Genomic DNA, 10,032 nt, shown 5'->3' with positions numbered 1-10,032 from the left:
CGGGCAGGTGAGTGTGCCCTGGGGGAGGGGCCGCTGCTCCCTGCCCAGCCGGGCAGGTGAGTGTGCCCTGGGGGAGGGGCCGCTGCTCCCTGCCAGCTGAGGCCGAGGCCTCCGACCCCTCACTCACAGCCTGGCAGCTCTCGAGACCAAGTGAATTTAATAAGGAGCTGCCACTCATCACAACGACTAATTTCCTTCCGCCTCCGATGATTGGCCGAGCGGAAAAGCCTCCCCGTGCCCTGATTGGCCCGCGGGCCAGGGGGCTGCACGAGGGCCGCGAGGCGGCACGTGCTGCGGTGCTGCGTGGAGAAGATGGCGGCGGCGGTGGCGCCGACGGGAGTCGCGGCGGGGACGATGGCGGGCGTGGGCGCCTCGACGGCTCGGCTCCCCGCGGCCGCTTCCTCGTCGTCTCCGCCCCCTCAGCGGCTTCCCAGGAGGAAGAGCCGGCCCTGGGGGCCCGCGGAGGTTCTGTGCAGCGGGTGTGGAAGGAGCTCCGTGGCCGCGGCGGGTATGGAGCCCCGGCCCACAGACCCGCTTTGGCCTCCGAGGCCCGACCGCGGCGGGAGGCGGGGGGAAGGCCGAGTGGCCGCCACCCCAGGGGGAGCCCCGCCCCCACGCGATGCCCGCCGCAGGACTTCGTTGGGGCCCTTCCTTCTCCTCCCCCACGGGTCCCTCCTCCCCTGCCCCTCGGCCCTGAGGCGGCGCTGAAGCCCGGACCCGTGCTGGGCGGCGGCCTGCCCCCCGCTGACCCCGCGGCCCCATTTCGTGGCCCCTTTTACTCCGACTCTCGAAGCAGGATTTGCTTCACCCCAATAACACGCCATTAGCGAGTGCTCAGTTTCCCACCGACGCCCGACCAGGGGAGCATTGTTTGTGTGCCTCTGCAGAGGCCTGGTTGTATTTGGAGCACGGCGCTGCTTTTGTGATGTTTTTCAGTTGCTTGGCTTTAAAAAAATAAAAAGATTTGAGAGGTGAGGTGTTGAGGAGGAATGCCCCCGGGAGGACAAATTCCTAGTTTTACCTCAGGCTTCTTGAATCAGTTAGGTTATTTACTTTGGCACTTTGAAGTGAATTAGGGCTACCTAGACTCTTGGATTTAAGTGTCACGGCTTTGGTAGCTTCTTCCCTGGGGGAAGATTTTTAATTTATTAAGGTGTTTGTTTTTTCATTGGAGCCTAAATGAGATGTTAAAAATAAATTTAAAATTTTCTGGGGCGGCCAGATGGCGCAGTGGCAAGAGCGCCGGCGCCAGAGTCAGGAGGACCTGAGTTCAAATGCGACCTCAGACACTTAATAATTACTTAGCAAAGTGGCCTTGCAAAAAACAAAACAGAAAAAAACCTTTCTCACTGACTTGCTTTAAATCTTATTGATGAAATCATGCACTTACTGTGGTATTTTTTTACAGTAGGATGCATAAAACTTTCAGAATTATATATAAGAAGTGGCCAGATTTTCTTTTTTTTTAGGGGTTTTTTTTTTTTTTTGCAAGGCAAACGGGGTTAAGTGGCTTGCCCAAGGCCACACAGCTAGGTAATTATTAAGTGTCTGAGACCGGATTTGAACCCAGGTACTCCAGACTCCAAGGCTGGTGCTTTATCCACCTATGCGCCCCCAGATTTTCTTTTCTCTGTGACCTACCTAAAACTTTACAAAGTTTACCTATATATATTTTAGCTAATAATTTTAAATTATGAAACTGATGCCATTTTGTTAAGCAGTTTGTTATTTCCAATATTTAAATTTGATGTTGCTGTTTTATCTTGAGCTAGGTTAAAATACAAGATTTTAGTAGGATTAGGATTATAGACTGAATTTGTGAATTCATTGATTGATATAGAGAACTCTCCCTTTTTCCTGCAAGACTGTAGAGTCTTACCTAGAGCATTGACAGATTAGGTACCTTGCTCAGGGTCACAGGTAAGTCTTCTGTCTCTGTAGTACCATACAAGTGTCTCTTACTAAAACTTAGTTTACAAATAAGAAAATTTATTCAGTAGTGAAACTTTACACTTGATAATTTGCCTGTTTTACACAATAATAGGTGTTTATTGAGTACTTATTGAATCAATGATTTTTATGTTAGAAGAAAAACAAAAAATTACATTATACAATTATAGTTCATTCATAGTAGAATTAATTTCATCAGCAGGTCACCACCATGAGCTTCAGTGTGGACATGCTTATTGTGAATTGTGCTTGTTGGTAACTGAAGAATATAGCACAGTTGTATGCCCTGATTGTGAGGTAAGGTTTTGTGGTTGCTGTCGTGGTGGTTCTAGAGATCCTAAATCTTTTACAAAGTACACATTAGTTTGTTACATTAAAGTAAAAAAGTAAAACAAAACAGCATACTTTGCTTTGGGTAGACTAAGAGGATAGAAACCAGAACCATGATTTTTTTCTTTGGCATAGGGACATTCAGACTGAGGAAACTTTAAACAATTCAGGTTAGCAGCTTCAATGCAACTGATTTTTATACAACATTTGAATTTTTATTTCTTTTCATCACCCAAATTGCACCTTCCTTTCTCTCAGAAAGCCAACCTATTCATTAACTAAGCCAATATTTCAATTGAAGCTTATCTTGGCTTATGGGGTAAACTTATTTCCACCAGACTACTCTCTAATAATGACTCCTAGGTTAAGGACATTGTTTCTGTGTTCAGCACCAAATTGTTTTGATGATTAATGCTGTATGATATAATTCGAGAATCTGGTATTGCTATCTTCCCCCTTTTACATTTCCCTTGAGATTTTTGACCTTTTATTTCTCCAAATAAATTTGTCATTTTTTTTCTAGTTCTATAAAGTGCTCTTTGGGTAGTTCAGTATGGCATTAAATTATTAAATTAATTTGGTTGATTGTATTGTCATTTTTTAACTTGACTGACGAGCAATAAATATTTCTATTTATTTCAGTCAATTTCTGCAAAAGGTCTTTTAATATTTGTATTTATATAGTTCTGGTATCTATTTTGATGTTTAGTTTCCCAAGTATTTTGTACTTCTGGAGTCATTTTAAGTGAAATTTCTCTGTCTCTTCCTGCTGGGTTATGATATCATAACAGAAATACTGATGATTTATGTGGTTTCTTTTAATCTGTGATTTTGCTAAACTTATTTCAGTGAGGGTTCTCTACACAGTATTTGCACAAAAGGATAATTTTGTTTTGTCTTCACTTATATATATTCCTTAAATTCTTTCTCATGTTATTGCCATAGCTTGCATTTTTAGTACTTGTCAAAAAGAAGTGATTACAATCGTTCACCTTTGCTTTACTTGTGATTTTATTAGAATGTACTTGAGTTTATCCTTCTTGGGGCTCTTATTTTTAAATATAGAATATAGAGAAATAGAAGAATTATATGAGGGTTGGCATCTCTGCAACTACCATTTATAAAACATAAATTAAAAATTTTTTAAATAGATATTTTTTTGTTTTTCGCCTTTCCAAATTGTATCCTTTCCCTTCTCAGAGAATCAACCCATTTAACAAAGAATTTTTTTTATCTTAGTTTTTGCGAGGCAAATGGGGTTAAGTGGCTTACCCAAGGCCACACAGCTAGGTAATTATGTCTGAGGTCAGATTTGAACTCAAGTACTTCTGACTCCAGGGCTGGTGCTCTATCCACTGTGCCACCTAGCCACCCCTACAAAGAATTTTTTTAAGCAAAAATAAGCAAAACTGATAAATATATTTTTTAAAAATTTTATTTGTATAACGTTGCACACCTCCCACCCCCTTTGCAAAAGAGTTGGGGAGGTATCTTTTATGTGGAGCCAAACTTTTCTTTGGAATTTTGTAACATTCTTTAAAAAAATTATTTTTGTGGTGAATATTTGAATTTTTATGAAATTTTGAGTCTTTACAGACAATACCTACATTTAAAAATGTTTTCCCCATCAATTTCACAAGTTATTGGCAATTATTAGTACAAAATACTGATATGGTGATGAAAATAAGTAGTAGATTGCAGGGGGTGTACATCTTGGTTCAGAGTTGACTTAGGTATGAGGAAGTGGCATAAAGATAATTAAAGATAATTGATCAACCTATAGTCTTTCCCTGTTACATATAAAATATGAAATAATAGCTGAATTAGCACACCAGTATAGAAAGATAGTAAAATAAAAATGTCTCTAATTAATTGGGAAAGTCTTCTCTGAAAGACTTAAGGTCAAAATTGGTAAGAATGTTATCAGATATAGAAATCTGGAAACGATCTCTTCTTTATCATTGGAAAGAACACTCATAGGTAAAATGACAACCAAAATGAAGGGAGAAAGGTATGTGTCACAAACTTTACTTTGCTAAAATAATGCTTAATATTTCACAACTCATAGATATTGATGCTTTCAAGATCTCATTTGAGTTGTGAACTGAGCATCACAAACTCTTCTACACTTTTTCAAACCTTGTTTCTTATTCTTTTTCCTATCTGATCTTCCCATTCTCTTCTGTCTCTTTCCAATCTTTGTCAAATACTGCCATTCAAAGTTCTGTTTTTCTCACAAATACTTTTATACTAAAGAGTTTCTTTTTCCCCCCTTTCCAGTACACAATATACTATGAAAACCATAGGTAAGGAATGATAAAAGAAGTATAGAAATGATTAGTGATTGGAAGTAAAATGAAACTGAAAGAAACCAGATGATCCTAAGTCTAAAAGGCAGTTAAATAAGGAAATATCTCAACTTATAAACATGTACGAAAAGTTAGTTTAAGCAGATGATAGTTTTCTCATACTTTTCTTATGGAAAATATGGAGAGAGCATATAGCACATCTATGTGGTACTACAAGTAAAAATATTTTAAACTCGTTGAATGGTTAAATTCAAAGTACAGTTATTAATGGTTTGATATCTACTTGGAATGAGGAATTTGACCCTGCTTATTCAGTGACACAAAATTAAGCCATATTGCTAAGATATTAGATGATAGGATCCTAAACTTGAGAAACAGAATTAAATAAGATAAACTGTAAATGTCAAGTTGGGTTTTGCAGTTGGGTTCAGATGATAATCTGGTATTTATGTAGCACTTAAAGGTTTTCCAACAGCTTTATGTATGATTATCTCATTAGTTTAAATGATGGTGGAAGACTAGATAAACAGCATTTGCTCTCAAAAAGATCTAGAGATTTTAGTGTACTGCAAATTTGATAAGTTGACATCATTGATGAGTGGGAGCCCAGAGTCTTAGGTTATATTTAGAGGTATAGCTTTAAGAAAATAAGGAGGTCTAGCCTAGGAATAAGACACTGCTGTTCCATAAGTTACAGCTAGGGTAGTGTCTTAGTTTTAGAATACCAGAGGAGGAAGCTAGGGTGATGAAGGGTCTTTAGTTAGATTCTGTCAAAGAAATAAGAGTGTTTAGCTTGTAGAAGAGAAGTACTGCCCAGAAGGCAGAACTAAGAGAAGTAGATGGAAGATACAAACAGACATTTCTTTTAAGTTTAAATTTTTAAAATTCTGAACTTAAATCACTAAATCACATCAGTGTTTCCACATAATAGTGAAAGGAACTGAATGAATAGACTCAGTTTGTTTTCCACCTGGAACTGTGAGTCTATTTTGTAAAGCTTGTAAGTCTGTTCTATAATAACCTGCTTTTCTTTTTTGAACTAAATAGATTCTACATATAATTTTCAAAACTATCTTTCTAATCTAATTCTTTGTAACTTTCCTTCTGTTCTCTTCTTTGCATTCTTTTGTAAAAAGACCCTCTTTCCTTCTTTTTGGGAGGCTATCCTAGTGTTCTTTCCATCCCTAACATTGAGAAGGCAAATAACCTTTGTGACAAATATTCCTAAGTAAAGCACATTACCACATTTGCTGAGTTCCAAGATATGTGTATGTGTATATTTATGCATATGTGTATGTATATGTCTATATACACAGGTACACACACATATGTGTACATATTCTTCATCTTTAGTCCTTCACTTTTAGGAGAAGATAGCATTTTTCAGTATTGGAATCATGGTTGCAAATTAAGTTTTTCAGGTTTGTTTTTGTTTTTTAACAATGTTATTATATAAATCATTTTCTTAGTTCTTTTCACTTCATTTTTTCGTCATTCCATGAAAAGTATTTTCATTCATATTAATTCATTATTCATCCTTTTTTATTTTTTATCTGTCTGATAATATTCATATACCTTAATTTGTTCATCTGTTTACTAATTGATGAGTGCCTCCTTAGTTTCTGATTCTTTTCTTCTACCAAAAAAACTGATACAAGAATTTTTGTATGAGTACTTTTCCTCTTTCTTTGATCTGAGAGACAAATTTAGACTTGATTGTATGGAAAACTACTGAAAAAATCAGAACTGTCCAAAAGTGGAATGGATTGCCTGAGGAAGCTATAGATTTCCCTCTTCGTGTAGGTTTGCATGCAGACTGAATGACCAATAGGGTTTTTGTGGAAGGGATTTATTTTTTAGGTATGAGTTGAAATCAGATGATCTTTGAGTTCAACTCTGAAATTATGATTTTAATATTTTAAAATTTTCCTCTGATACATTAGCTGATTGGTTGTAATCAAGGAAACCAAGTGCTATCCATTTCAATTTTATTTTAGAGTATTAGAAGTTCCAAAATTGATTACTTATTTAATGTTTAAGCTTACAATAATCTTATTTGTAGATTTACAGAAATGTATGCTGTCTTTAAGATTTTTGAAGAATTTAATCATATCTATTGTTCTTTTCTTATATGAAAGGCCACTTACTTAATTTGATCAGTCTCTAGAGTTTCTGCTTTATTCATATCTTTCTTGCAGATAATGCGATTTTTCAAAATGTGTGTGTGTGTGTGTGTAATAAGTGACAAAATCAGGTACTAGAGATTGTTAATCAGAAGTCACAATTCCACAAGATATATATGGGTGGTAACTTGATTTATTACAAAAGAAAGGTGCTCTTGCATATCAGAGGTCACATGGCAGGAATAGAGGGTAATTTCTTCCCAAGTAGGGGTGGCATAAGAGGAGGAAAGGGAAAAGGAGGGCTTGGAAATATGGGGTCATGAAGAAGGATGTTCTGCTTATTTGACTGTGTCTCAGTTACACGGTTTATCAGTCTGGGTTAGGCTGACAGGAGCTAGGATTGTAGCTATGTGACTTGAAGGGCATTAGAGTGCCCTTACAAAGAGATCTCTGGAAAATAAATACAGTAGGTCCTTGATTGGCATCTCAGATTATCCTTGTAAAGTAGAACCAAGAGAGAGAAAAAATTGTGGATCCTTAAGAAACAATGTTCTTGAAGTATGTAGGAAAATTATAAAGGAGATGCTATAGACTTATGGTATGGAAGATGAACTGGATAGTCAATATGTATTAAGACAGTATGAGTTCTGTGGATCTCTATAGATTGTGTAGTAGAATATTCCTTTAAAAATTTTCTTTTCCTGGGGTGGCTAGGCGGCGTAGTGGATAAAGCACCTGCCCTGGAGTCAGGAGTACCTGGGTTCAAATCCAGTCTCAGACACTTAATAATTACCTAGCTGTGTGGCCTTGGGCAAGCCACTTAAACCCATTTGCCTTGCAAAAACCTAAAAAAAAGACCAAAAAAAACTTTCTTTTCCCGAGAGCTAAAAATTTCTGTATTCTGGAACATATGACCCATATTTAATGGAACTTTTTGTTTCCAATTATTCTAGTTTTAGTATTCTCCTGACCTTTTAAACTGTTGTCAGTATTCAAATATCTGCTGGAGCTGGTGATGCAATCAAATTAGATGGGGGCTAAGCCTCATGTTGAGAAGTCTTGAGTTCCAATCCATCTTTAGATACTTATGAGTCGTATGATTCTGGACAAGTCGCATAACATTTGTTTGTCTTAGTTTCCTCAAGTGTAAAATGGGAATAATAGTATCTGCTTTGCAGTGTGATGAAGATTAAATGAGATATTTCTCTGATTTACATTTTTCCTATATTCCAGATCAGCATTTGTGGGTTCATTGTGTTAAATAACAGAGGAACACTGTTTGTACAAATTCAATATGTTTTAATTCTTTGAAAATTGTAGACACATGTCATTATATATTCATTGCAGTTTTTTAATCTTGGATTCAATATTGTAATTTATTTCTATTTCCTGATTTTTTTCTAGACTCTTATTTAGGATTGAAAATTTATTGTATGATTTTTGGTGTTATTAAAGAGGAAAGAGTGTATTTGCTGCAACTAAAAACTTTCTTTTCCTTTTTAAAAGGCGGTTACAACTATCAACAGAAGACAAGTTTATTACCCTTTAGATGGGTATGTTGAAGAAGATGCTTATGAAGAAAAATTTCAACCCAAAAAGTATGCTTCGAATTTGTATAGAATTATATTTATTTGTTTGTGTGTGTATACATATTATATATAGTTTATATATTCATTTCTATTTTATATAAAATATATATTTACATATTGTTTATATACTTATTTTTATATAAAAATAAATATTTATTTATTTATTTGAGCAATTGGATTTATAAAGCTATACTTTCTTTCAAAACTGTTAAGCCAGAAAGTGTTCTTAAATTATTGTGGACTTTATTATAGACTGCTCTTTCTTAGTCTCATTCTCAGCTGGTGATTGTTGTCATTGATAATAAAGGGAGCAAAGCTAACTCTTCATTTGTAGGGAATAATAAAGTACACAGCTTTCCAGAAAAATAAAGGAAAATCTGAGGTTAAACAGACCCCAGTCCTAAGAAAAGAATGAAGGAAATGGCAGAACCTATAGGTAAAGCAAGATTATCTGGTTATTTTTTTCATTCTGGCTCTATGGAGTTTAGAATAGTAGTAGGAATTAGGATTTTAAAAAAGGAATGGAAGAATAGGAAACAATGAGAAGTGATTTGAACATATTATAAGCATTGTTTATGTACAAGAAGAGTGACATAGAACACAACTGTGTTAGAATCCAACTAGATTCATGCCATCTTTGTTATTTTATTGGCTACTATAGTTATACCAAGTTTTTAATTTGATCCTTTTCTAAATTCCCATAGTTGTAGAGAGGTGGAATTTAGTTTTCTTGAAGTTTTTCCATTTTAAGTACCCAAAAAGAGCAGCTTGCAAAAGTTTCTCCATCATTCTTACTCACTTTTCATCTTATAAGACCTTATAAATTTGTATAAAACCTAACTTTTCTTTTTAAAACACTAATTCTTTAGAAAGTTATGAAGAAATGGGAAATGTGAGAAGGTTGAATCCAAAGCGAGTCTAGAAGGATCAGAATTGGAAGAGTTGGAAAGAAAGGACACTTGAGATGAGAGAGCATACATCATGATGACCCCAGGCAGGAAATGAGTTAATATTTTGAAACTTAGGCTACATTTGGCATAGTTTGCAGATTCCCCTTGCTGTACAAGGGACTCTCAAAAGTTTTTTCCAGCATCACAATTAGAAAGCACCAATTCTGCAGTACTCAGCTTTCCTTAAAGTCTAGCTCTGACAGTCATCCATTGCTACTGAAAAAACACATCTTTGACTATATAGATCTTTTGGGGCAATAAGATGTTTCTACTTTTTGTTAACTTTACAAATTTGTCATAGCTTTTCTTCCAAGGATAAGTGTCTTTTAATTTCATGGTTGTAGTCACCATTCTACAATGATCTTTGAGCCCAAGAAAATGTAAAATCTGACACTGCTTCTATTTTTTTCCATGTATTTGACAGAAAGTCATGGGACCAGGATCTTAATTATTTCAAGCTTCAAGCCAGTTTTTGCACTCTCCTTGTTCACCCTCATCAGTTGGTTTCTTAATTGCTGTTTACTTTTCTCAGCATGCCATAATCAACATATCTGATATCCTAATTCCTGCAATTTGATTCATCCAATCTGGAATTTCATATGATATACTCTGCATATAAGTTACATAAATAATGTGATAGTATACAGACTTGTCATACTCCTTTTCCAATTTTACTTCAGTCAGATCTTCCACATTCACTTGTAACTCTTGCTTCTTGGCCTGCACACAGGTTCCTCAGGAAACAAGAAAAATGATGTGATATTTTCACTTTTTTGGAGAC

General features: G+C 36.2%; 1 protein-coding gene across 4 annotated transcripts in view; it reads left to right on the top strand.

The window, feature by feature from the left end:
- Positions 1-246: 246 nt before the first annotated feature.
- The window catches only part of RNF17 (ring finger protein 17), a 109,712-nt gene continuing 99,926 nt past the window's right edge, over positions 247-10,032 (top strand). For 3 of the 4 annotated variants that reach the window (XM_074216258.1, XM_074216259.1, XM_074216256.1), the window contains exons 1-3: positions 247-508; positions 2,150-2,247; positions 8,219-8,310. In XM_074216258.1, the coding sequence (XP_074072359.1) occupies positions 313-508; positions 2,150-2,247; positions 8,219-8,310 (386 nt within the window). In that variant the 5' untranslated portion in view covers positions 247-312. The remainder of the gene's footprint in view (positions 509-2,149; positions 2,248-8,218; positions 8,311-10,032) is intronic. The other variant, XM_074216257.1, reaches the window with a different exon arrangement.

This window comes from Macrotis lagotis, chromosome 1, assembly GCF_037893015.1.
Source record: "Macrotis lagotis isolate mMagLag1 chromosome 1, bilby.v1.9.chrom.fasta, whole genome shotgun sequence".
NCBI lineage: Eukaryota > Metazoa > Chordata > Mammalia > Peramelemorphia > Peramelidae > Macrotis > Macrotis lagotis.
The sequence above is the reverse complement of the archived record's forward strand: the minus strand, read 5'-3'. Positions and strand labels throughout refer to the sequence as shown.